This window comes from Jaculus jaculus, chromosome 12 (genome assembly GCF_020740685.1).
Source record: "Jaculus jaculus isolate mJacJac1 chromosome 12, mJacJac1.mat.Y.cur, whole genome shotgun sequence".
In the NCBI taxonomy this organism is placed as follows: Eukaryota; Metazoa; Chordata; class Mammalia; order Rodentia; family Dipodidae; genus Jaculus; species Jaculus jaculus.
The window spans coordinates 89286429-89310596 of record NC_059113.1 but is presented as its reverse complement, the minus strand read 5'-3'; the positions used below and the strand labels follow the sequence as shown (position 1 = coordinate 89310596).

General features: G+C 43.5%; 1 protein-coding gene across 2 annotated transcripts in view; it reads left to right on the top strand.

Annotated features, from left to right (window-relative positions):
* Rnf150 (ring finger protein 150) overlaps positions 1 to 24168 on the top strand; it is a 276700-nt gene that overhangs the window by 186056 nt on the left and 66476 nt on the right. For both annotated transcript variants that reach the window (XM_004655834.2, XM_045130660.1), the window contains exons 5-6: positions 12970 to 13066; positions 22054 to 22264. In XM_004655834.2, the coding sequence (XP_004655891.2) occupies positions 12970 to 13066; positions 22054 to 22264 (308 nt within the window). The remainder of the gene's footprint in view (positions 1 to 12969; positions 13067 to 22053; positions 22265 to 24168) is intronic.

The window sequence follows — 24168 nt, the reverse complement described above, 5'->3', positions numbered from 1 at the left end:
ATGCCTGAGAGACTTTGTCTTCTCTGGATGCTTCCAACCAAGACCTCCTGGGCAGTTCTCACCCTGCCCACCCTGTGGCTCCCCAAATGCTCATGTGGTCTTTGTACCATGAATCAACCCATAATGACAGTGAAGGCACAGAGTTGTACCTTGATATTCATGTGTGAACTTCCCCTTTGGGGGCAGGCAAGGGCTCTCCATATCACTGCTAGGCATGGCAAGATCATAATCAATAACCTGATATGGCAATTCATGGCCTGCTGTAAAAAAAAAAATGAGTATCATTATAATATCTGAACATTCAAACAAACCTAACCAAGTTCTACTGAGATCACTCAGAATGGACTCAGCCTTAACATTACTAAACCTCAGGGGCTGGTCTGATGTTAAGATGTGTCAAATGGACTTAAAGTCTGTAAGGACAGAAAATGCCATGGTCTTTATAAGTAAGAACTTGGGGAGTGGATAAAATTGCCTGCCTCATAGGCATGAGTACTGAGTTCAGGTCCCCAGAACCCATGTAAAAGCCAGAGAATGTGGCCTGTTTCTGTAATCCCAGCATACACATGGTATGATGGGAGATGGAGATGGAGACAGAATCTCCAAGAAGCTTGGAACAGAATGGTCAACAAGAGATCCTTCCTCAAAGGGGTGGAAACACATACCAACCTAAAAATTATCCTCCGACCTCCAAACACGTGCATGTGCACGCTCACACACACATACATGCACATGCACACATACACTGTACACACACATATGCACGCACTGACAATGCTGGAATCTTATAAGGATTCTATGGCTCATAGGGTAGAAACTAGAGAAACACTTTCTAGCTGATCAGAAATGGTCTGTCCTGAGTTTAGCCCTCTGTGCCTTAGACATGTGCCTGATTGGAAACAGATTTTTCTCTGTGTTCCTTTGTTTGAAAAAAAGTGATGGTTATTCACTGTGTTCATCACATTTAACTTATTATTTTAAGTCCATGGTGTACAAATTAAATGATGGACCATTCTATTTATAGTTCTTTGTTTACATGTGGGTTTTTTTTTAACTCTAATGTTCAGGGATTCCATTACAGATTCTGGAAGTTTTTTGAAAATAAAATAAGTAATATATAAAAAAGATGACAAAGGCACTCTTCAGATATAACAATTATTTGGTACAATTAATTTTATAACACATTTTAACCCACATCATGCATGCTTGTTTCTATGCATTACATAATCACACAATATTGTTCTTTTTACTTTCCTAGTTACAATTTTAAAAAGTACTTTCCTTTAACTTGAGATATTTTAAAGTAAACTAGTGGTTGCATAATAATCCATTGTTTGGGTTTATTGATCTCCTATTGATTGTCATTGAATTTGTTTCTAATATTTCATCAGTTTAGAATCATCACCATGGGATTTTGTTTGGGCTTCTGAATTTATCCTTAGGATACATATACTTTTCATATACATTTATTCATTCATTTATTTATTTATTTGCTAGCAGGCAGAGGTAGAGAGAAGAGAGACAGACAGACAGACAGAATGGGCACTCTGGGGCAAATGAATTCCAGATGCATGTCCTACTTTGTGCCCCTGGCTTTATGTGGATACTGGAGAATCAAACCCAGGTCATCAGGCTTTGCAGGCAAGTGGTTTAACTGCTGAGCCATCCCACCAGCCTCAGGATACTTATACTTTTTAAAGTGAATGTACAGAGCACCAAATAACTCAGAAGTACCTTGGGAAACTTTATCTAACTGCTTTCCTAAAGGTGGTAATGACTGACATTTCACTACGGATATGGGAAAGTGTTTACCTCAGAACCCTCAGAACCATGAAGTAAGATTGTTTAAGCCTGCTTTCCTATCTGATAGCCAAATATTAAGGCAGTTTAAATTTCCACTAGTTTTTATTTCTCTGAGATAACACTTTTCATCAATGCAAGCTCTTGATATAATATTATTCCTAATGCAAATTGTCATTGATTAGAGTATGTTTCCTTATTTTAGAGGTTAGAATAGAAGGGGAGGTAGAACCAAAAACTATTACATGTATTGACTCATTTTAATGCTTTTAGTTTTTGGTAACTCTTGCTTTTCTCACTTAACTTTTTTTTGTTTGATTTAATGATGCTTTTTGGTGTATGATTGTGATGTGTATGTGTGCTTGTTCATGCATGTGAGTGTGGGCGTGTACATGCAAGGGAATGTGTGTGGAGGTCAGAACACAACTTTCTAGAGACACGGCCTCACCTTCCATGTAATTTTAAGGCAGGGTCTCTCGTTTTCATTGTTGTTCACTGCTGAATTTACCAACTGGCTGGCTGGCAAACTTCCAGAGAATTCCCGGGTCTCCACTTCTCTCAGCGAAGGCATGCTGGGATTACAGAAGCCCACAACAGCCTCTGGCTTTTACCTGGGGCCTGGAGTTCTAAACTCAGGTGCTCAGGCTGTGCAGCAAGCACTTCATCCACAGAACTATCTTTCCAGTCCTCTGTTGTATGATTCTTTTTGTTTTGTTTTGGTTTTTTGCTTGTGTGTAAGGTGGTGTGTGTATGGGGTGCTGTGTGTGCACTCATGTGCCCTTGCAGTGGGGTGAGCTCACCTAAGGTGGACAGACAGAACCTTGGGTATCCTTCTCATTGCTCTTCCATCCATTCTTTTTTTAATGTTTTATAATTATTGTTAACATAGTTCATATGTATACAGCATGTGTTGGTACCCTCTTTGGCCTCGTTCCTACCCCCATTTCATTGGGGGCTCTCCTTCATGGAGTTTCAGGTATTCCTCGTGGGGTTGTGGTTTATGCATTGTGAGAGCAGTGGTCAGTTATTTGGGGGGACAGAGAATGCCTCTGGGCATGATGTCTCAACCTGTGGCTCTTACAATCTTTCCGCCCCCCTCTTCTGCAAAACTTCCTGAGCCGTGGTGGGTGAGTTTTAAATCTACTTCAGTGATGAGCTCCTAGGAGCCTCTGGAACTGTGCTTTGGTAGACCTCAGGGTCTGTCTCCTTCACCCTGGTGCTGATTGTCAGGTTCACCATGGAAGCAGCTCTCTTGCTCATCTCCCCAATTCATCTGTGGTTTCAACTGTGGATGGGCTAAAGTGCAAGGGGTAGTTTATCTCTTCAGGTCTTGCTACCTTCTGAAAAAGAAGAACAGATTCTCCAGTGGAGAGTGAAATCAGAATAGTTTAAATGGGATAAGCAGTATTCATTTAGGGAGAATTTGATGTGTGTAACCCCTCTTTTAGTCAAAGACTAGTGAAAGCTTGACACTGGAAAACATAACCTTTGTCTCCATAAGATTCTGGTCTGGTTCCCAATTCCAGATATGGGTTCCTTTACACTGAATGGATCTCTGAGCCAATCAGAAAGCTATTGACTGCCCACTGAGGCTGTGTACCACTAGCGCACTGGCGTGTACCTTGTATCAGGGTGTTTTCTTCTGAGTAGCTTAGATCTCTGGTTTCTCAGACCATCGTTGGCCACTTTTCCCCAGCAGCTCATGTAGCATTTCCAGCACTAGACAAGCTAACTGTCTGGGGACTGGCTCTCTTCTGAATTCCAGCCAGGCTTCTCCGTGCTCTGTGTCAGAAGCCTATGGTGTCTCTTCCACCTACTCTTGTTTTGACCCTTGAATGATCTCTGAGATATTGCCCAAACTCCAGCAATTCCCTGGTGTCTACTTCTCTACAAATATGTGGCCATGCCCAGCTGTCTAATGTGGGTCCTGAAGATGTGAACTTGGGCAGACTCAGACCCTCTCAGGTCCTCATGTTTGCACAGGAAGCACATTTGACCACAGAGCCATCTCTTCAGCTCTTACGATGCTTTGTGATTGACAGAGTTTAAAAAGTTATGTATATATAAAATTTATGATTTTTTAACCTTATGTTTTTGTCTCTCTTTCCTTAAAGCCTTCTCTATTGAGAAACAATTTAACTGATCAGTTTCATTACATCCTCAAAATTGACCTGAAAACGTGGGCTGCTGTATTGCACCCCATTACCTGTTGTTGTTTACAAAAAGCACCTTCTTGAAAATTCCTTCAGCAACATAGTTTGATGAGCTTGGCCAAATAAAAAGTGATAAAAATTAAATATGATGGGAGTTGAAAATGGAAGGACCACTTGGGAAATGTGACAGTTTCTAGGAGTGTGGCATACACACAGCTGTGTGACAAAGCATCTTAATTCTTGGATGTAAGCCCAAGAGAAATGAACACGTATGTTCACAGGAAGGCATGCATGATAATGATGGCTGCATGTTTATTCACAATAGCAAGCAAATGAAAGTAACTCGTTTGTGCAGAAAATCAGTAAACCTTTGTGGTACATCTAGTCAGTGGCGTACCTCTCAGCAGTGAAAGGAGCCTATCGATGCATATCAAAGCACCCATGCACAGGGAAACCATTACGTTACGTAAAAGAAGCCACCAAGAGGGGAGCGGAATGAGTTCACACTTGAAGATGCCATTTATATAAAATTTAATAACCATCCAAACTAATCTCTGGTGGAGGCCTGTAGGAAGCAAGGGGGATCTCTGAGGTCACAGTGGTATACCTCCTCATTTGGTGATGTGTACAGAGCATATTCACACCTAATAAGTGTCCAAGCTCACTTATGATTTCTGCATTCGATTGTGCACTGTAAGTTCACTTAAGGTGATGGGAAAAGTTTAGATTAACAAAGAACCTATTTCATAGAATTTCCCCATGAGTCAGTCATATCATATTTATGACCAAAATTTGCTGTGGGTGTTTTCTCTCTGTTTTTCTCAGATTGCTTCACATATTTTATGTACAACCTCGACAAGTGACAGTGACTCATCTGTCACTTAGTGGAGGGATGTAAAACAGGTAACATGGAAGAAAGTGGCATGCTGCGGTAAATGGATTCTGATGTAATTCTAATGATTCTTACAACAAAGCAAAGGCTGCCTTCTGCTACCATAGCCTTGTTACATATGGCACTCTGACTCGTATTAACCAACTAAACCCACAGGATGAATGCCAACCAGCTCAGTGTGTGGCTATTTTCTGCACCGTTCACACTACTTTCCTGCTCAGTCCATCCATGTTATTTCAGAATGCTAATTTGGTCCAGTTTTGCAACTTTACTTTCCATTTTTCTATTTCAAGTAGCATGCAATTCAAGCCATCCAAGTTTCTTACCCCTGTGTTACACTGCCTCTTTACCCTGGTTCATGTAAACGCCTTCTGCTTGGGAGCTCTTGCCTCCTGTTTGTATACTTCAGCGTTTTCCCCCATCCTTAAGTCACACAATTTCCTCACAAACTAGCAGCTCTCTTCCCTGAGTTCCCTGGCAGTAGTCTTTATATCTGTTAGTAACACGTTCCATGCTGTGTCTACATGACTTAAAGTAGTTAATGCTGGGCTGGAAAGATGGCCTAGCAGTTAAGGCATTTGCCTGCAAAGCCAAAGGACCCAGGTTCAACTGCCCAGGACCCACATAAGCCAAATACACAAGGGGTTGCACATATCTGGAGTTTGTTTGCAGTGACTGGAGGCCTTGGCACACCCGTTCTCTTCCTCTCTCTCTCTCTCTCTCTCTCTCTCTCTCTCTGTCTCTTTCTCCCTGCCTATTTACATATATATATATATACATATATATATATGTATATGTATATAAATATATATGTGTGTGTATGTATATAGATGATAGATATATCAAATTAATAAATAAAAACAAAATATTAAAAATAATTAACGCTGCTTATACTCTGAACCCATAACATGCAATAACTGTACATATAAGGATTTTGTCCTTACAGCCACCCTTGTATAATTTTGCTAGTCAGATTCAACTAGTCTTTGCTGCAATAACAAAAATGCCAGCTCCCAAAGGCTTTCCATCACACAGATGTTTTATCCGAGCTTCACAGCCCCTGTGTCTCATCAGGGAGAGTTGGTTTGCCCAGCAGGCAGCTGACCTGACGGAGTACCCACCATTTCAATGTTGGTAATTGACAGGCCAATAGTAAAGTGCCATGGCATGGATGTTATTTCTCTTTCTGATTATTATTTATTTATTTGCAAGCAAAGAGAAGCAGAGAGAGAAACAGACAGAGAATGGGCACATCAGGGCCTCCAGCCACTGCAAATGAATTCCAGATGCATGTGCCACTTTGTACACTTGGCTTTACATGAGTACTGGGTAATCAAACCTAGGTCCTTAGGTTTCTTAGGTAAGTGCCTTAACTGCTAAGCCATTTCCCCAGCCCCTGTGGGTATTTTCTTTTCCATAGCTTATTGGCCAGAACTAGTTACATGCCCATGGCTACCACTAAAGGAGCTTGTCATAGATAAAGAAATTAAGGCTCAGAGAGATTGAGCGCAAAGTCAGACTGTATAAATACACTGGGAAAGAATAATGGTGGAAATGCCTTCACGACCCATCTATGCCCACTAACGTGGGGAACGGAGATGAGCAGAGCGTTGGCTCAAAGCACTGGTTGGCGGACTATGTTTGGCCGAGGTTTCCTGACTCTGCAGCTTACTAGCTCACTGAATTGATGATCTTCACCTTTTTTCCTCCATAAAATGGGAACTCTTACCTCAGAAGATGGTTGTGAATCCATTGGGTATGTGGCTGGCCCAGTACACAGTAGGGACACAGTAAGTGGTGAGCATTGTCAGATTTCTTCATCCACCTAAATTCACTCTTTATGCTTCACTGATACCCTTGTAAATATGATGAAGGCTCCAGAGAGACACTTCAGCTACCCAGGGAACCGCTGAGTATCTTTTTTAAAAAATATTTTATTTATTTGTTTGTTTATTTATTTATTTGAGAGGGAGAGGAAGATAGGGAGAAAATGGGTGTGCCAAGGCTTCCAGCCACTGTAAATTAACTCCAGACACACGCACCACCTTGTGCATCTGGGTTATGTGGGTACTGGGGAATCGAACCTGGTTCCTTAGGTTTTGCAGGCAAGTGTCTTAACCACTAAGTCATCTCTCTGTCCCCACTGGATATCATTTTTTTAGCGGCAAGCCCAAAACACTGGCCTTTTTATGTGAGAGAGATAAAGAGAGAGTATTGGCATGCCAGGGGCTCCAGACCCTGCAGTTGAACTCCAGACATGTGTGCCCCCTTGTAAGCATGGGTGACATTATGCACTTCCATCACTGTGCGTCTGACTTATATGGAACCTGTAGAGTTGAACATGAGCCCCTAGGCTTTGCAGGCAAGTGTCTTAACTGCTAAGCCATCTCTCTACTCTTGGATATCTTTTTGAAGTGGCTGTTAATGCCTGGGAGTTGAGATTCTAAGGTACCTTAGTGAATCACATTTTTTAAAAAAAATTGTTCATTATCTGCAAGCACAGAAAGAGAGAAATGGAGAATGAGCATATCAGGGCCTCCAGCCACTGCAAACAAACTCCAGACACGCGTATTATTTTGTGCATCTGGTTGACATGGGTACTAGGGAATCAAATCCAGGTCATTAGACTTTGCAGGAAAGCACTTTAACTATTGAGCCATCTCTCCAGCCCTGGATCACTTTTTTTTTTTTCTCAGGTAGGGTCTCACTATAGTCCAGGCTGACCTGGAATTCACTCTGTAGTCACAGGGTGGCCTTGAACTCATAGCGAACCTCCTACCTCTGCCTCCTGAGTGCTGCGTTCAAAGGTTGTGCCACCATGCCTGGATGAATCACATTTTTTAATAAGCATTTCTCTAAAGGGAGTGAAACAGCTTGCGCTGGTGCCAAAGCCACAGAAGCCTTAGTCCCAAAAGCAGGAGGTAGGGTCGAACAAGTGTATAAAAGTTATTCAGGGGGCACAACAGAGTGACCTCTTTTCTTCTCCAAGAGAAGGTAAATGTCATGGTGTGGGACTGGGACTCTTATGCATGATTAATTGAGCAGTGGAAAACAAAATCAAGGAGTGTGGAGATGAGTCTAGCTTGCATTTTCATGAGCACTCCCCATTCATACCTCAGCAGCACTGTGCATTTTATGCATCCTTGCTTACCAGGTACCTTATGAACTCTTTCAGAAACATTTCTTCCCTTTGGGTGAATAAGGGGACATCCAGTTCGGGTCTATCCTTTGATATAGTCCAATCTGTCAGCGTGGTTAAGACACGGGCTATCAATGCTCTGTGCATCTTCTCTCGTGCGGCCCATGTTAAGATATGGGAAGACACTTCACAGGACAGTGAGGCATTCCTAGACGAGTTGGGATCAGCATCGCCTCCCCGATGTTTGCTAGACCACTGGTGTATTTCACTGGCCTCCAGACTATCTCCCTGTTCTTGTATATAGTCTGTTTTTTTTTTTTCCAGTTAGGAGAAAAAAAATTGCTCTAACATCCCAACTATAAGGATATAGTTTTCATTTGATAAGTGGTACAAGAAATGTAGTCATAGAGCCGTGCATGGTGGCACACACCTTTAATCTCAGCACTCAGGAGGCAGAGGTAGGAGGATCACTGTGAGTTCAAGGCCACCCTAAGACAACATAGTTAATTCCAGGTCAGCCTGAGCTAGAGTGGGACCCTACCTCAAAAAAAAAAAAAAAATGTAGTGGTAGAAATAAGCAAATGTTAGTTAATAAATAGCAACTGTGGCCACCTTATAAATGCTATTTCTATACTTTTTTCTTAGTTTTTTTTAAATATTTTTTAAATTTTATTTATTTATTTATTTATTTGAGAGAATGAAAGAGAAAGAGGTATAGAGGGAGAGAATGGGCACACCAGGGCCTCCAGCCACCGCAAACAAACTCCAGACGCATGTGCCACCTTGTGCATCTGGCTTACGTGGGTCCTTGGGAATTGAACCGAGGTCCTTTGCAATTGCGGGCAAACACCTTAACCACTGAGCCATCTCTCCAGCCCTCTTTTAGTTTTTTGTTTTTTTTTTTTAAACATGTTTTTAGTTTGCAGTTACTTGATTCCTATGTTGTAAATGATTTCTGTTGTTTGGGGGCATTTTTGAGACAAGGTCTTAGAAGTCCTGATTGTTCCTGAACTCACTGTATAAACCAGGCTAGCCCCAACCTTAGAGGAGTTTCCAAATGTTGTTATTAAAGGTAGGCACCACCAATCCTGACTAGAACATATGACTAAGGAGTAAAAATCGTAATAATTATGCAATGTCTAAAACTAACATGTTATGCAGTGGTGTTAATAAGATTAATGGTAGCTTAAAATAAAGGAGTACCAGGACTTGTGTTTTGTGGTGGTGGTGCTGGCTGATATTCTGTTTTAAGGTTTTGTTTGGGACTTTTTTTGAGACAGAGTCTTGACATATATGTAGCCCAGACTGGCCTTGAACTTTTCCTCAGCTTCCTGACTACTGGGGTGATAGACATGTGTGCATTTTGACACCCTGCAGGACTTGTCCTCACCTCTGGGGGAAATGTGTATCAGAGCATTATTCATTAGTTAGTTTCTCTCTCTCTCCCCTCCCGCTCACTTGCAAGCCCCATTTCTATAAGATAGTCACCAATTAGGATTGAGTATCCGAGAGCTAAGGTAACTTCCACAGATCAAAAAGCCAGAACACAGTGAGCCCAAGAATACGAGCTTCCAGTGGTCTTTACGCTGTGGTGAGACAGACCTGGTAGAGGACTGTGCTGCCACCTTGAAGGGAGGGACCTTGTCTTATTCATCTTTGTACCCAGATCCCAGCACAGAACAGAATAGAACAGGGGCTGACGTAACTAGCGCTCTATTTTTGGGTGATAAATCTGGCACCAGTGAGTGGGATGAAGAGAACAGGAAAGGCCTAGCAGCACAGAGAGGGTTCAGATGCTATTGCAATAATGAGAAGAGAAAGAGGATGAGGTGATGAATGAGGGAGCCTCGCCGAAAAAGAAACAAAGCGATGAATGGGATAGCAGCTTAGGAAGAGAGAGCGGGTGACCAAATGCAGGCAGGAAAGAGACCTAGATAGGCCCTTGGATAGATAACTACCTGCTAACACAGCAAATGTTTCGTGACCATCAACTGTGCCAGAGAAGCCACCATAAAAGAACCTGTATGTTCATTGAAAGATGAGTCGGTCAGGGTTCTATGGAGAAACAGAAGCAGTGGGAGATACATAAAGGTAGAAATAAGACAAAGATGAAATAGAAATAGAGATGAGAGAAAGAAAGACAGGTAGACTAATATTTCAAGAGACTGGCTTGCACGAATATAAGGTGTGCAGAGCTGAAGTAAGTCTGAAAGGTAGGCTGAAGAGTTAGCAAATTTGGGCCAGGAACTGATGCTGTCCTTAGGAAAGCTACAGTTTTGCTCTAAAAGCCTTTAGAGTACTTGGATAAGTTCTACCTAGATTATTTAAGACAACCTCCTTTACTTAATGATCAAGTACCTTCATAGCAACACCTAAATCAGTACCCTGGGTAACATAGCATTGCAGAATTAACACATGGAAACAATGAAATACAGAAATAAAATGGGGTCTGCTTTTATTGATTGGAGACTCAGGGAAAGCCTTCTGTGCTTGAAAAGACATAACCCCATTTTACAGATGATCCCATTTAGGGCTGAGAACATTAAGAAACTTATCTAGGTGTTAAAAAGAGCACATAATTGGTCTACCCACTACTGGGACTCCTACATAGGTGCCTAAACAAATGAGACCTGGTTCCAGGAAGAATGAAAGGGACCAGAATGTTTGACTTTTCCCAGAATCAGCACAAGTTGGTACACAACCTAATGAATGAAAACTTTACTGGGAATGGAGTCTGAAGATAGGGAGATGAGCATTGCTTTCAGAGGGATGCAGGGGAGAAACTCCATCCAATTTAGTTGTCAGACATTCACATCTCCTATTACCTTTGGAAGCCATAGAAAGATATCTTCATCATTCTGCTCTGCTGAGGCTGGAAACTTCCAGTGCCCGGCTCAGGTCTGCTGCATGAGCCACTTGCATGCACTATTCATTCTGCTAGAGCATTAGTTTTCCTTCCCTCCCTTTCGTGAACACAGCTCAACTCCCAGATGTGTGATTCCTTAGTGAAACGTTCTGTCCACTTGGACTCTAGTGCATCTCCTAGTTACAAGCCCTGCTGCCCCTGAGCTTCCTGTGCTAATGTGATAATCTGCAATACTGTACCCCAGGTTGTCACCAAGTAGTCTATGTATATGTTGTTAACCCCGTGTTTCCTGCTGTGCTTCCTAAGGCTAGGAGCCAGGTCACCATCATGCTAGTGATTCTATGTGTTGAACGCAATTCTTGTCAATATATACTCACTGGAAAAAATGGATAAAGGAATGAATGAATGAGATAGACCTCAAAGCAGGACATCCTGAACAATGAGTGAGAAACACAGCTTCCTGGTTGTCACTCACCTACTTGAATCACCAACCTAACTCCATCCTGTAGATCGTGTCAGTGGCATGGGTTCTTCTGGATTTCCCACTTCAAAGGTTTTATGTCCTGAGCTCTCCCCTCTAATTCATGAATCATTTCTAAGAATCTGAGCCCAAAGCCCTCTAAACCCAAAGCAACTGAAGTCTGAGTACAAAGGAACGTGAAAGTGCCCTATTGGGGAGAGAGTGACAGGCAGGCTGGGATGTCCTGAGGAAGCCCTTCTGCTGTGAACAGGAAGTGCTCACTCTTTTTGCCCGGGTGGGACATTCTGACTGCTTCAACTCATCGCCTGGGGTCTTACGGTGACTCCGAGGGGACCAACTTGGAAGTTCAGTTAGAAAGCTATCTTTAAAGTGTTCCCAACAAAGGCCCCAGCCACTGATGCTTGAGGTTAGCAATACACTTGAGCAGGGCAGCTGTGCCAAGTCACATTCAGCTCCGGTGAAACCAGAGACTTCCCTTCTGGCCTGAGAATTGACAAGCAGCAGCCCCCACAGCTTAAAATGTCCAGTGTGGATGTGAGCCAGTGCTGCCAAGGGCTCTCCGCTCCCCGTGTGTAGGCCCCCAGATGCTTATGTAAATCACCCTTTACTTTGTAATTATCCTTGGATGGTGGCAAAAGAAACTGGGGGTTTTCAAAAAAGTAGCCTTTGGGGCTGGAGAGATGGCTTAGTGGTTAAGGCGCTTGCCTGCCAAGCCAAACGACTCAGGTTCAATTCCCTAGAACACACAAAAGCCAGATGCACAAGGTGGTGCATGTGTCTGGAGTTTGTTTATAGTGGCCAGAGGCCCTGGTATGCCCATTTGCATTCTCTCTCTCTTTCTGTATGTATGTGTATATACATGCATATGTATATATATGTGTGTGTGTGTGTGTATAGATAATATATATATGTGTGTGTGTATATAGATAATATATATGTGTGTGTGTGTGTGTATAGATAATATATATATATATATGTGTGTGTGTGTATATAGATAATATATATATGTGTGTGTGTATAGATAATATATATATGTGTGTCTATACATGTATATATATATATGCACATATATGCATTTAAATATATATATATGTATTTTAAAGTGGTCTTGGGCGGTTAAGGCATTTGCCTGCAAAATCAAAAGATCCAGGTTCAGTCCCCCAGGACCCACATTAGCCAGATGCACAAGGGGGCGCACATGTCTGGAGTTCGTTTGCAGTGGCTGGAGGCCCTGGCGCACCCATTCTCTCTCTCTTCCTCTTTCTCTATAAAATAAATAAAATATTTTAAAAAATAGTCTTTGTGGCATCATCCTACAAGGTCCCCTTGCATCCTTGCCATTGAACATTTTTCCTAATGAGGAAGAGAAGAATCTCTCTCTCTCTCTCTCTCTCCATTCTGTGCATTTTCTGAAACTTAGAAGAATAAATTACAAATTATAAAGGGCATTCTTTGGACCCAAGCAGATTTAAGGGGAGGGGTCTATCACCACAGAGTGTAGTGGGGAAGCACCTTGGCACAGGGGTCTTTACTCGGTCATTGAGCAGGTGAATGACCTGGGACAGGTCGCAGGATTATAGCAGACTGGAGCCCGACCGTCAGTTGCCTCCACTCTAAGATGTATGCTTCTCATTGCAGGCATCTTTTCCACAAGTCCTGTGTTGACCCCTGGCTTCTAGACCATCGCACCTGCCCCATGTGCAAGATGAACATTCTTAAAGCCCTAGGGATCCCGGTAAGCACAGCACAGCCCACAGCACTGTGCAGTCTGTCTTTCTGCATGATCCCAAGGCAGGGAGAAAACACCTTACCTCGATTTTCTGTGTTTCCTCAATCACAGCAGTGGCATTATCCAATAAGACCAGAAAGAATGGCCATGTCTGATGACATGTCTCCTCTCCTCTTTTCTCAGTCTGAGCACATCCCAGCCCTTTAGCCCTGTCCACTGCATGTGCCTGTGTGTCAAGGTCTTGCTTGCACAGCTCATGGGCATCTCTTCCAAGATTAAGCGCCACACCAGCAGTTGGTCATCACCCCTGCTCCATCGCCAAGGGGACCCACATTCCACATTTGTGGTGCTGCCCCCACCCCCCACCCCGCACCTAGCTCTCAAAGAGAAGGGTCTCTCCCCAGCAATGGGAGGGGAGGGGAGGGGCCAAGAGTGGAGCTCCAAGCCTCTTGCATCTCTGTGGAGACCTTGAGTAAACAGGAAGTCTGAGCCATTTAAATCTGGTCCTGCCGGACATCAAGCTTCCACAGCCACATGGTTAGTGTCCCCAAGCCCCCCCCCACCCACACACACACACAACAGAGAATCCCGCCAGCTGGCCTGGTGCTCTGGAAGCCTTTCCCATGGCTATATCAAGTGAATCCACAAGTAGTGGCTGGTGAAGATGCCAGCTGCTGTTTGTTGCCTCCCTGAGCAGAAGAGGGCAGGAATAAAAAAGCCAGACCGCCAAATCAGAGGAGTACACAGGGAGACAGGAGGAGAGAAAAAAAACAATAATAACATCAAGCACAGTGTAAAGAGGCCTCCGAGCCAAATCCAGAAACCAGCCTGCACGCTTCCCAACTCTGCTTCGCTGACGCCCGGCTCATTGTCACTCATCACTGCCAAGGCAGGGAATAAAGAGAACGTTGACAGTCCCAAGATGCCAGAGGAGGAGCATCAGATCACATATCACAGTTCTCTTTCACGCCAAGGGGCTAATTAGGAATATAAGAGGAGCTCTGTTGCAGAGGGAGCCCCTCATACTTTCTGAGGACAGGCATTGATTTGCTGCGTTTTCTGTGCCCTGAACCAGCTGCCTTCATGGCTCCTGTTTGCAGAACACAGATCGCCTTGACGTACGAGAGCTTTGAGCTGCATTTAGAGACAACGCATGAAATTTTCATCTCAGAGCTGCGTGTGTTTAATATACTCAAGGTGAAAAACTAATGAAAGTGAATGTGAAACATTAGCAAAATAAAATAGCGCCACAAATTGCTGGTAACTTAAATCATCAGATAAAGATGTTGTGCTTTTCACGTCTCTGGCTATAGCTGATTGTTTTTTAAGGAAACATGTTTTTGGTGTGTGTGTGTGTGTGTGCACACGCACACATGCGCCCGCATTGGCATGTGTACCTATGTATGCTCCCACATGTGTGTGCTTACACACTGCAGGGGTGTGCTCAGGTCTGTGTGCATTCACGTATGTGCCTCTATGTGCCCCCCATGTGTACACATGTGCACATATGCTTATGCACATGCAGGTGTGCTCCATATTGTTTGTGTTCACTCACATGTGTATGTGCATATGTATGTGTACATCTATGTATGTGTGTGTGCCTTTGGTCTCCAAAATATTTGAAGCTTTTATAATTAAAGAAGACACTTGTATCATTTGACCTGATTCTTGTGATTCAGGATGTACACACAGCCTCCCTGCCAACCCCACTGCTCTCTGGTCTGGTTAGAGAATCCAGTGACACTCCTACTCCATACTTAAATTTCATACGAAATCCTATATGGCTCCAAATTTCTCTCATGGAAGTATCATTTCCCCAGAAGTAGCTAGTAGTTAAATTTCAAATATTGCTGCTAATTGTTTTTAAAATAGGAATACTGAGTGCCCCTTTGGCTCATTCCCGAACTAAATCACATTTTAATTTGTAGCAGTTGGACACTGTGGCTGTACTTTGGTGCCTAGCCAATCTGGGTAGGATTTGACTTAGCACACTTGACTCCTAGGAAAATAAACATGGGTAGCATCTCTGGGCTATGCCAAGGCTTTAGGTAGAGCAAGCTGAAGACGTCATGACATATACTCAGGCTCATCCCATAGAATAGAACATCTCATAGAGAACAACACACACCAAGACATACGGCCACCTCCTGACTTCTGCGGCACTTCTTCTTTCATCCTGGGAAAAGACAAAGTCAGGACTTGGAAGGAATTGCAAACCCAACTCCATCCCATCCTTCTGTCTTGGGGAGCATATGCCTACAACACACCGAGATAATTTATGTTTCTTTCTTAAGACTTTACATGATTGGACAAACACAGTTTGCTTTTTTTTGTTGTTCATTTTATTTATTTATTTATTTATTTGAGAGCGACAGACACAGAGAGAAAGACAGATAGAGGGAGAGAGAGAGAATGGGCGCGCCAGGGCTTCCAGCCTCTGCAAACGAACTCCAGACGCGTGCGCCCCCTTGTGCATCTGGCTAACGTGGGACCTGGGGAATCGAGCCTCCAACCGGGGTCCTTAGGCTTCACAGGCAAGCGCTTAACCGCTAAGCCATCTCTCCAGCCCCAGTTTGCTTTTTTTTTTTTTAAAAAACAAAAACTTCTTTATGGACAACTTCCTTAAATGTGAATACCATGGTCATAATCCTTTTCCACCAACCTCCCTTTTGAACACACTTTTCTTCATTTGGAGAAACCTCTTATACTGAAGTCCCTTTTCTGCAACTTGAGAAATAGTCTTAGGAGAACTGGGGAGATATCTCAGCAGATGGAGCGCCTGCTGTGTATGCCCGAGTGCCTCAGGTTGGTCTCAGGACCCACGTAAGCCTGGGCACTGTATAAAAGGCATGTATATCCTCACTGTGCCTACAGTGAGCAGGAGAACAGCCTGGAAGCTCACAGGCCAGCCAGCCTGGGAAACACAGCAGTGAACGAGGAGACTGTGCCTCTAAACAAGGGGGAAAGCAAAGATTGAAACCTTAACCTGTCCTCAATCTCACAGCATCAGCACTCACACACACGAACACACACCTATCACCACTATCAACCACACACACACACCAGAAAAGTCTTATTTTTCCCTAAACTCTATACACCATTTTGTTTTGTTTTGTTTATTTTTTTTAGACAGTTCTCTCTGTGTAACCCAGGCTGGGCTCATAATACTCCTGCCTCAGCCTTCAGAGTCCTAGGATTACATGTGTGCACTGTATTGGGCTCAGGATTCATTATATGAAACTTTTTCTGTATTTTATTTATTTATTTTATTTGAGAGAAAGAAACAAAGAGGCAGATAGAGCAGGAATGGGTCTGCCAGGGCCTGTAGCTGATGCAAACAAAGTCCCGAGGCATGTACCTCGTGCCTCTGTGCATGTGCTTTATGTAGGTGCTGGGGAATGGAACCTGGGTCCTCAGGCTTTGCAGGCAAGCTCCTTAACCATTAAGCCATCTCTCCAGCCCAGGATTTCTTGTGTAAGAACCAATGAGAAGAGCCCAACATTCTGTAGTGACTGATGCCACTGGCTCTTCTCTGCTTCCCTTACATGGCCTGAGTTCTCAATGGACATTTATGATTTGTAGCCCTTCTGCATCTTGAAGACTGCCAGTCTGAGTCACACTTATGAACTACATTGATTCTTTGTGGAGCAATGTCAACTCACAAGAGACGTGGTTATTATGATCCTGACCCATTAGGCTATTTAAATTCAGGTGGTATAGATATTTTTATTTTTTTAATTTTATTTATTTGTTTTCAAGCAGGGTAGGGAGAGAGACAGAGAAGAGAAACAAAAAGAGAATGGGCACACCAGAGCCTGTAGCCACTGTAAAAGAACTCCAGACATATGTGCCCCTTGTGCTTCTGGCTTATGTGGGTCCTGGGGAATCAAACCTGGGTCCTTTGGCTTTGCAGGCAAATGCTTTAACTGCTATGCCATCTCTCCAGCCCAGATATTTTTATTTGTAATTTTTGGTTGTTTTAACACAGTCCCATGTGCCTGCCTGTGCTTTAGGTAAATAAATATTTCCAAAGTTGAGAATTGGGGGTATTTTCATTTTGCAACTTCTCTGTAATGGGGTGGAGAATGAGAACATATTTAGTGGCCCAGGAATCTCCCATAACAATGAGCACCATTTCCCATTATACTTTCCAGAAGAAACCTCACATTTCACTGAAGAGGGGAAGGATTCAGATCACAAGTGTTTTTATTATTATTATTATTACTATTATTATTTGGCAGAGAAAGAGGGAGAAGAGTGAGAGAATGGGCACCCCAGAGCCTCCAGCCATTGCAAACAAACTCCAGACACTTGAGACCCCTTGTGCATCTGGCTGACATGGGTTTTGGGGAACCAAACCTGGGTCCTTTGGCTTAGCAGGCAAACTCCTTAGCCACTAAGCCATCCCTCCAGCCTGATCAGAGGTATTTTTATCCATTGTCTACATCACACTGCCTCAGCCTCCCCTGTCCAGGAACAGGTCTTTCTTTTTTTTTAAAATTTTTTTTAAATTTTTATTTATTTATTTATTTGAGAGCAACAGACACAGAGAGAAAGACAGATGGAGGGAAAGAGAGAGAATGGGCGTGCCAGGGCTTCCAGCCTCTGCAAACGAACTCCAGACACGTGCGCCCCCTTGTGCATCTGGCTAACGTGGGACCTGGGGAACCAAGCCTCGAACCGGGGTCCTTAGGCTTCACAGGCAAGTGCTTAACCACTAAGCCATCTCTCCAGCCCAGGAACAGGTCTTTCTTGACAGCAGCATACTTCCTGTGACTCCCCCTCTGAGCCTCCATCAAGCCAGGGCTTCTCATGGGCCAGCAAACACCTCCTGCTATTGCTGTGGCCCTGATCTGAATTGGATGGTAACCACCATTGAACAGAAAAACCTATGCAGCTGGTTCATCCACAAGTTTCTAACTGATGGTGGTTGATTGACTTGAGGAGGCCCCCTGGCTAACCTGAATCTCAATACCTGAACAGTATTCACTGGCAGATAGCACTTGACATTTCTGTAAACATCATGATTGTGACTCTTTCAAAACTATTTTATTTCATTTGCTTGTTTGCTTGCTTTCTTGCTTGTTAGTTTTCAAGCAGAGAGAGGGAGAGAAAGAGAGAAAGTGTTTACTCCAGGGGAGAAGAGAGACAGTGAGAGAGAATGGAAGTGCCAGGATCTCAAGCCACTGCAAACTCTAGATGCATGTGTCACCCTGTGCATCTGGCTTTACATGGGCACTGGGAAATTGAATCTAAGTCATTAGGCTTTGCAGGCAAATGCCTTAACCACTGGGATATCTCTATGGCCCCATGACTGTGGCTTTTTGGGGAGTGGGGGACTGGTCTTTTGAGGTAGGATTTCACTCTAGTCCAGCCTGACCTGGAATTCACTATGTAGTCTCAGGGTGGCCTTGAACTTTCATTGATCTTCCTACCTCTGCCTCCTGAGTGCTGGGATTATTGTGGCTTAAAAAAAAAAAAGTTGTATAAATTTGGTTTCTTCTCAGACAAGTCTGATAAATCATGTGGAGTGGATATGAGGCTCTGGAAGGGTGATCTGGTGAGACCCTACCTCGAAAAACAAAACCAAAAAAAAAGTTGTGTCCAAATGAAATTATTTATGTTTGCTACCATTGGCGATCTCGCTGAGCTAAGTAGCTCTTTTCTCTCTTCTCTATCAGGGGTAAAGAACTGCTTCTGCTGAACCATAAACCAAGCACTTCTCTGAAATGTACTGCATCAAAATTGAGAAACACATAAATCGAAAGAATAATGTTACCAGCCAGGATCAATATATCAGAAAGCAAATAATCAGCCGCATTTGGTTGATGGTTGAAAGCATAGCAGTACCTATCTTGTGAAGGCCCCCGATGTCCACCCCCCGTAGTTGCTTTTGCTTAATACATATCTTTACTTGCCTTATCTGACTTTTGCAAAGAATTTTATGATTCTTATAAGTCTTTTCTCAGGTCCTCCTATAACTAATCTTGGGATATTCATATGCCCAGGTTTTCCTAGCAGAAATGTGAGGTAAAATGTTCAAGTCAGCATTTACTGAGCACCTAATCACTGTTTAGGGAATGATGTGGCAGCTCAAAATTCAAGATCAATAGGATGGGGTGGCTTCTCATCACAATGCTTGCTGGCTCGTGGGAGGAGATAAAAATATCAGTAAGGGACTGTGTCAACAGAAGCACCATGTACAGTGCCACAGGACCAAAGATCTACCTGCAAGGGAGCCCTCCTTGGAGTTAGGGGTGTTAGGAATCCGCCATGTGTTGGTCTGTGACCTGGAGGTGGGATGCGAGGGTGATTGGGTGTAAGCTTCAGCACAGAGATTGGGGAGCACTGATGGGTTCTGATTCCAAAGATGGGTAGTGGGGCCAGAAAAATATACTGAGCCAGGCTATAGATAGTACAATGCATGTTTTTGTCACACTGAGCTTAAAATTCATGCCTTAGGAAAAGAGAGGAATCATACTGATAAGGTGGTGGTGGTGATGCTGGTTGTTAAGGGCAATCCAGTGACAAAATTCAGACTGAAACAAACCAGAGAAGTAGCAGGAAGGAAATAGAGTGTGGTCGTGAGGATATAATGCTGATGAACCTATTGCTCAAGTCCAAAACCAGAATAGTCAAATTAGTATATTTGGTGAATTGGTCATTCTACATTTATTTTTGACAAGTGGAATTTTTTAATGGACTACCTCATTGCCAACAGAGAGAATGAAGGCAAAAAGGAGAGAAGGAAAAAGTAAGGAGCTGAACACGAGAAATTATGGGAGGATGGAGACTTCCAGCTAACTGGCTGGTGGAGGGACAGCTGTGTGGCCCTGCGGAGACTGGTCACTCACAGATGAAGGGCAGGAAAGTAGGAACAAGGCCTGCACTTGAGCCCTCCTTCTTTTTGGTTCCTTTGAGTCTGGGTTACAGGGTTTCTCTTTTAACGAGCTGTAAATATAATACTACACGTCAACCCAGAACTTTCTTTACTTGGCTTTGGTTCCCATGCTCTGCAGATATCAGGAGTGGGAAAGCATGTAATTGTAATCCCTCCAGACAAGGAGAAATTCACACCAAAGCTAAAGTAAAAACAAAATAAAGCAAAAGACCTCGCAGCTGTTCTTAATATTACTTAAGACCATGAACCTTTCTCTACAACCTGTTAAAAATCATTGTCATCACTCTCATGGTGCCATAGACCATTAATCCCAGTCGCACTTGTGAACCTGACGACTCTCATAAGTTCAAGGTCATCCCAGACTTCATAGAAAATGCTAGGCCAGTCTGGTCTACGTAGTAAAATCTAGCCTCAAAAGAGCAAAGCAAAACAAAACAAAAATGTTTTCATGAATTCAAGTAAAGACATAACTGCTGGAAATAATTTTAGCAGTTGTCTGTGGAAAAAAAAAAAAGAAAAATATAGTCATATCACTTTCAAACATTAGTAACGAAGACCAAAGAGTGAGAACTGCAAAGTGTTAACACTTTGCTTAATAGTGTCTATGGGAGTCCTCCAAAACGGCATGCCTTTCAGAGCAGATCACCGCTTTGCTGGGTTGTCAAGGGGAGCAGGAAAGAGTCCTGTACGGAAGAGGGAAAATGAACCCGATGATGCTAAGGTTTTAATGTAAGGGATTTGTCTAAGCTGGGTGCGGTGATACATGCCTATGACTTAGGCATTCAGGAGGTAGAGCCAGGTGGAAGTGTGAGGCCAACTTGATCTATCTAGTGCACTCCAATGCTACATAGTAAACCTTGTGTCAAAAAGAAAGAAAGAAAGCAAATGAAATTTAAAAAGCAGAGTTGTTTAATGTTTGACAGCTCCCATGATATCAGTTACTTTCTCTTTGCTGGGACAAAACACCAAATTGGCAGTTTGAGGATGGAAAGAGGATTTTTTTTTTTTTTTAACTTACTCTTTTAAGGGAAAGCATGTCATATCTGAGCAGGAAGCCTGTGTCACCTCTTCACATCAGCAAAGAGGAAACAGTGGGGCTGGGCTCTAACACCACATGGCCGGTGCCCAGTGACACTTCTTCCAGCAAGTCTCCACCTCTTAAAGGCTCCACAAGCTTCTCAAAAAGGGCCACCAGCTGGGGATCAGGTATTCAAAATACATGAGTCTTTGGGGGACATGTTACATTCAAACCACCATGTTCATGTTAAGTACTTGGAAGTGTTTTTTCTACAATTGCGCTTTGGACTTACTTTTTTCTTTTAAGTAGCTTTACCCTGTGTTGCGGATGTATTGGTGTATATGCATGTATCTTTCTTCAGGGGACCATTTGCTCTACAGTAACCCTAACGCCCATCCCACTTTCTTGCCATTCATATGTTCGTAAACAACGCATTATTGACATCTGGGGGATAATTACCAAGGTGTCACTTCTGTCCTGTGTAGGGAGGGAAACACAATATTTAAAATGAAGTTCTATCTTAACAAGTAAATAGCATGTATTCCCCTATCTAATTATTTAATTATAGAGAAAATTTACAACTTCTGAAATTAAAACTTTAAGGTGGGCTGGAGAGATGGCTTAGCGGTTAAGCACTTGCCTGTGAAGCCTACGGACCCCAGTTCAAGGCTCGGTTCCCCAGGTCCCACGTTAGCCAGATGCACAAGGGGGCGCACGCGTCTGGAGTTCGTTTGCAGAGGCTGGAAGCCCTGGCGCGCCCATTCTCTATCTCTCCCTTTATCTGTCTTTCTCTCTGTGTCTGTCTCTCTCAAATAAATAAATAAATAAATAAATAAATAAATAAATAAATAAATAAATAAATATTTAAAAAAAAACTTTAAGGAACCCTTTGGAAGAATTTTTACAAGATCTTTTCATGTTAAATGAAACGATATGCAAACAGATTTTAAATAAAGTGGCTCAAGAATAAAAATACATAACTTTTCATTCAGACAAAATATTTATAGGCTGTGGCCACCTCGGTTCTGAAGTGGGGCCATGCTCTAACTTCCTCTCCTTTTCTGCTTCCCTCAGCCCAACGCCGACTGCATGGACGATTTACCCACCGACTTCGAGGGCTCCATAGGGGGCCCGCCCACCAACCAGATCACAGGTGCCAGCGATACAACAGTAAATGAAAGCTCCGTCACTTTGGACCCTGCTGTCCGGATGGTCGGGGCCTTACAGGTGGTTCAGGACACAGACCCCACACCCCAGGAAGGAGAAGCCATCTTTACTACTAACAGTAAGTTCTGTGTGTAGCCTCAGGGTCATTGCCTCCTGGGAGTTGGAGGGGAAAAAAAAAATCAAGTATCTCACTGCCATGTTGAACAGTCATACCCAGCTGGCCCTGCAAAGTCTCATCTCTCCAGCACCCACAGGCGGAGGGCAGACCTGGTTCTGTGTGTCCACACTCTTGCCCATGACCCTAGAGCCCACAGAACCTCGACCTGCGCTGTCTCCATGTGTCCTCCAGTGTTCCAGGGACAGAAGAGTGACCCGGTCTCTGAAGGCAGGGGCAAGTGAGAGAGGCAACGGCAAGGGACGCTATGAGGAGTGGGTGCAGTGTAGCCGCCACCCGCTTCATAAGTGCCGTGCACATGCAAGGCACCTGAGCCTCTGACCTGCCCACAGCCCGTGAAGCCACTCTGCTTTCCCGCTGCAGTAGCATTCAGTTATAAGTGGCATCTTTTTATGTCACTTTATTTCATTGAGAAACATAGACTTAGGCTGGAGACATGGCTCAGCGATTAAGTCTCCTGCCCATAAAGACTAATGACCCAAGTTCGATTCCTCAATGCCCACATAGAACCAGATGCACAAAGTGGCAAATGCACCTGGAGTTCCTTTGCAGTGGCTGGAGACCCTGGTATTTTCTCTACCGCCCCCCGGCTCCCCAGCCATGGTGGTGCACGCCTGTAATCCCAGCACTCTGGAGGCTGAGGTAGGAGGATCGCTGTGAGTTCGAGACCAGCCTGATACCACGTAGTGAATTCCAGGTCAGCCTGGGCTAGAGTGAGTCTCTACCTCAAAAAATTTTTTGAAAAATGAAAAACAGAAAAGGAAGGAAGAAAGAGAGAAAGGGAGGGAGGGAGGGAAGGGAAGGGGAAGGACAGGGTCTCACAAATATTGTTCAAACTGGCCTCAAAACACTGAGCTCAAGCAATCCTACCTGGCTTCCTCCCCAGTAGCTGGGACTACAGATGTGTGACCGTACACTCAGTTAAATGACACCCCCTTTAGATGGGTACTCTCCTTCACAGCTTAGACCCCGAAACACAGTGGCTCTGCACGTCTTGCCTTGCCACAATGTCAAAAAAGAAAAAGCCAGAGGTGGTGGCTCAAATTTGCAAACTCAGTACCAGGTAGATGGAGATGAGCATCCCTGGGGATCACTGGCTGGCTAGTTTAGCCTACTTGGACAGCTCCAGGCAACAGAGAGAACTTGTCTCAAAAAAAAGTGGATGGTGTTTCAAAGGAGGACACCCAAGGTTTCCTCTTACTTCCATCCACACATTTATACACATATGTGTACACACACACACACACACACACACAGCAAATGTTTCCTGTGAATTCTTCCCCACATTGCCTGCCTAGATGGCCACTACACTCTGTGCTGTTTGATGGTGATTATTATAAAATATATTTAATTATCTGCATGAGCATTGACATTGAAGCTAAAATCTAAAGTACTTACTATTTAGTCTAATATAGTCAAGATTAAAGCTTCAGGAGTTCTAAGAAGATCAGCATGCAAAGCAATGGAGATTTAAAGTGAAAAGAGTAGGTTGATAATGCAATTTTTAAACAAAGTGCATTTCTTCTCTGGATAGAAGTAACATTCAATATGGAAGAATTAGAAATGTAGAATGGCAAACTGAAGCATCCTGGGCATTTCCTTTTCTGCCAAATACATTTTTTTTTTCCGAGGGAGAAAGAGGCAGACAGAGAGAGAATGGGCATACCAGGGCCTTCAGCCACTGCAAACAAACTCCAGAAGTATGCGCCCCTTGTGCATCTGGTTTATGTGAGTCCTGGAGAATCGAACCAGAATCCTTTGGCTTTGCAGGCAAACACTTTAACTGCTAAGCCATCTCAACAGCCCAAGGCCCTTTAATATATATTTGTAATTTCTATAGAACCCAT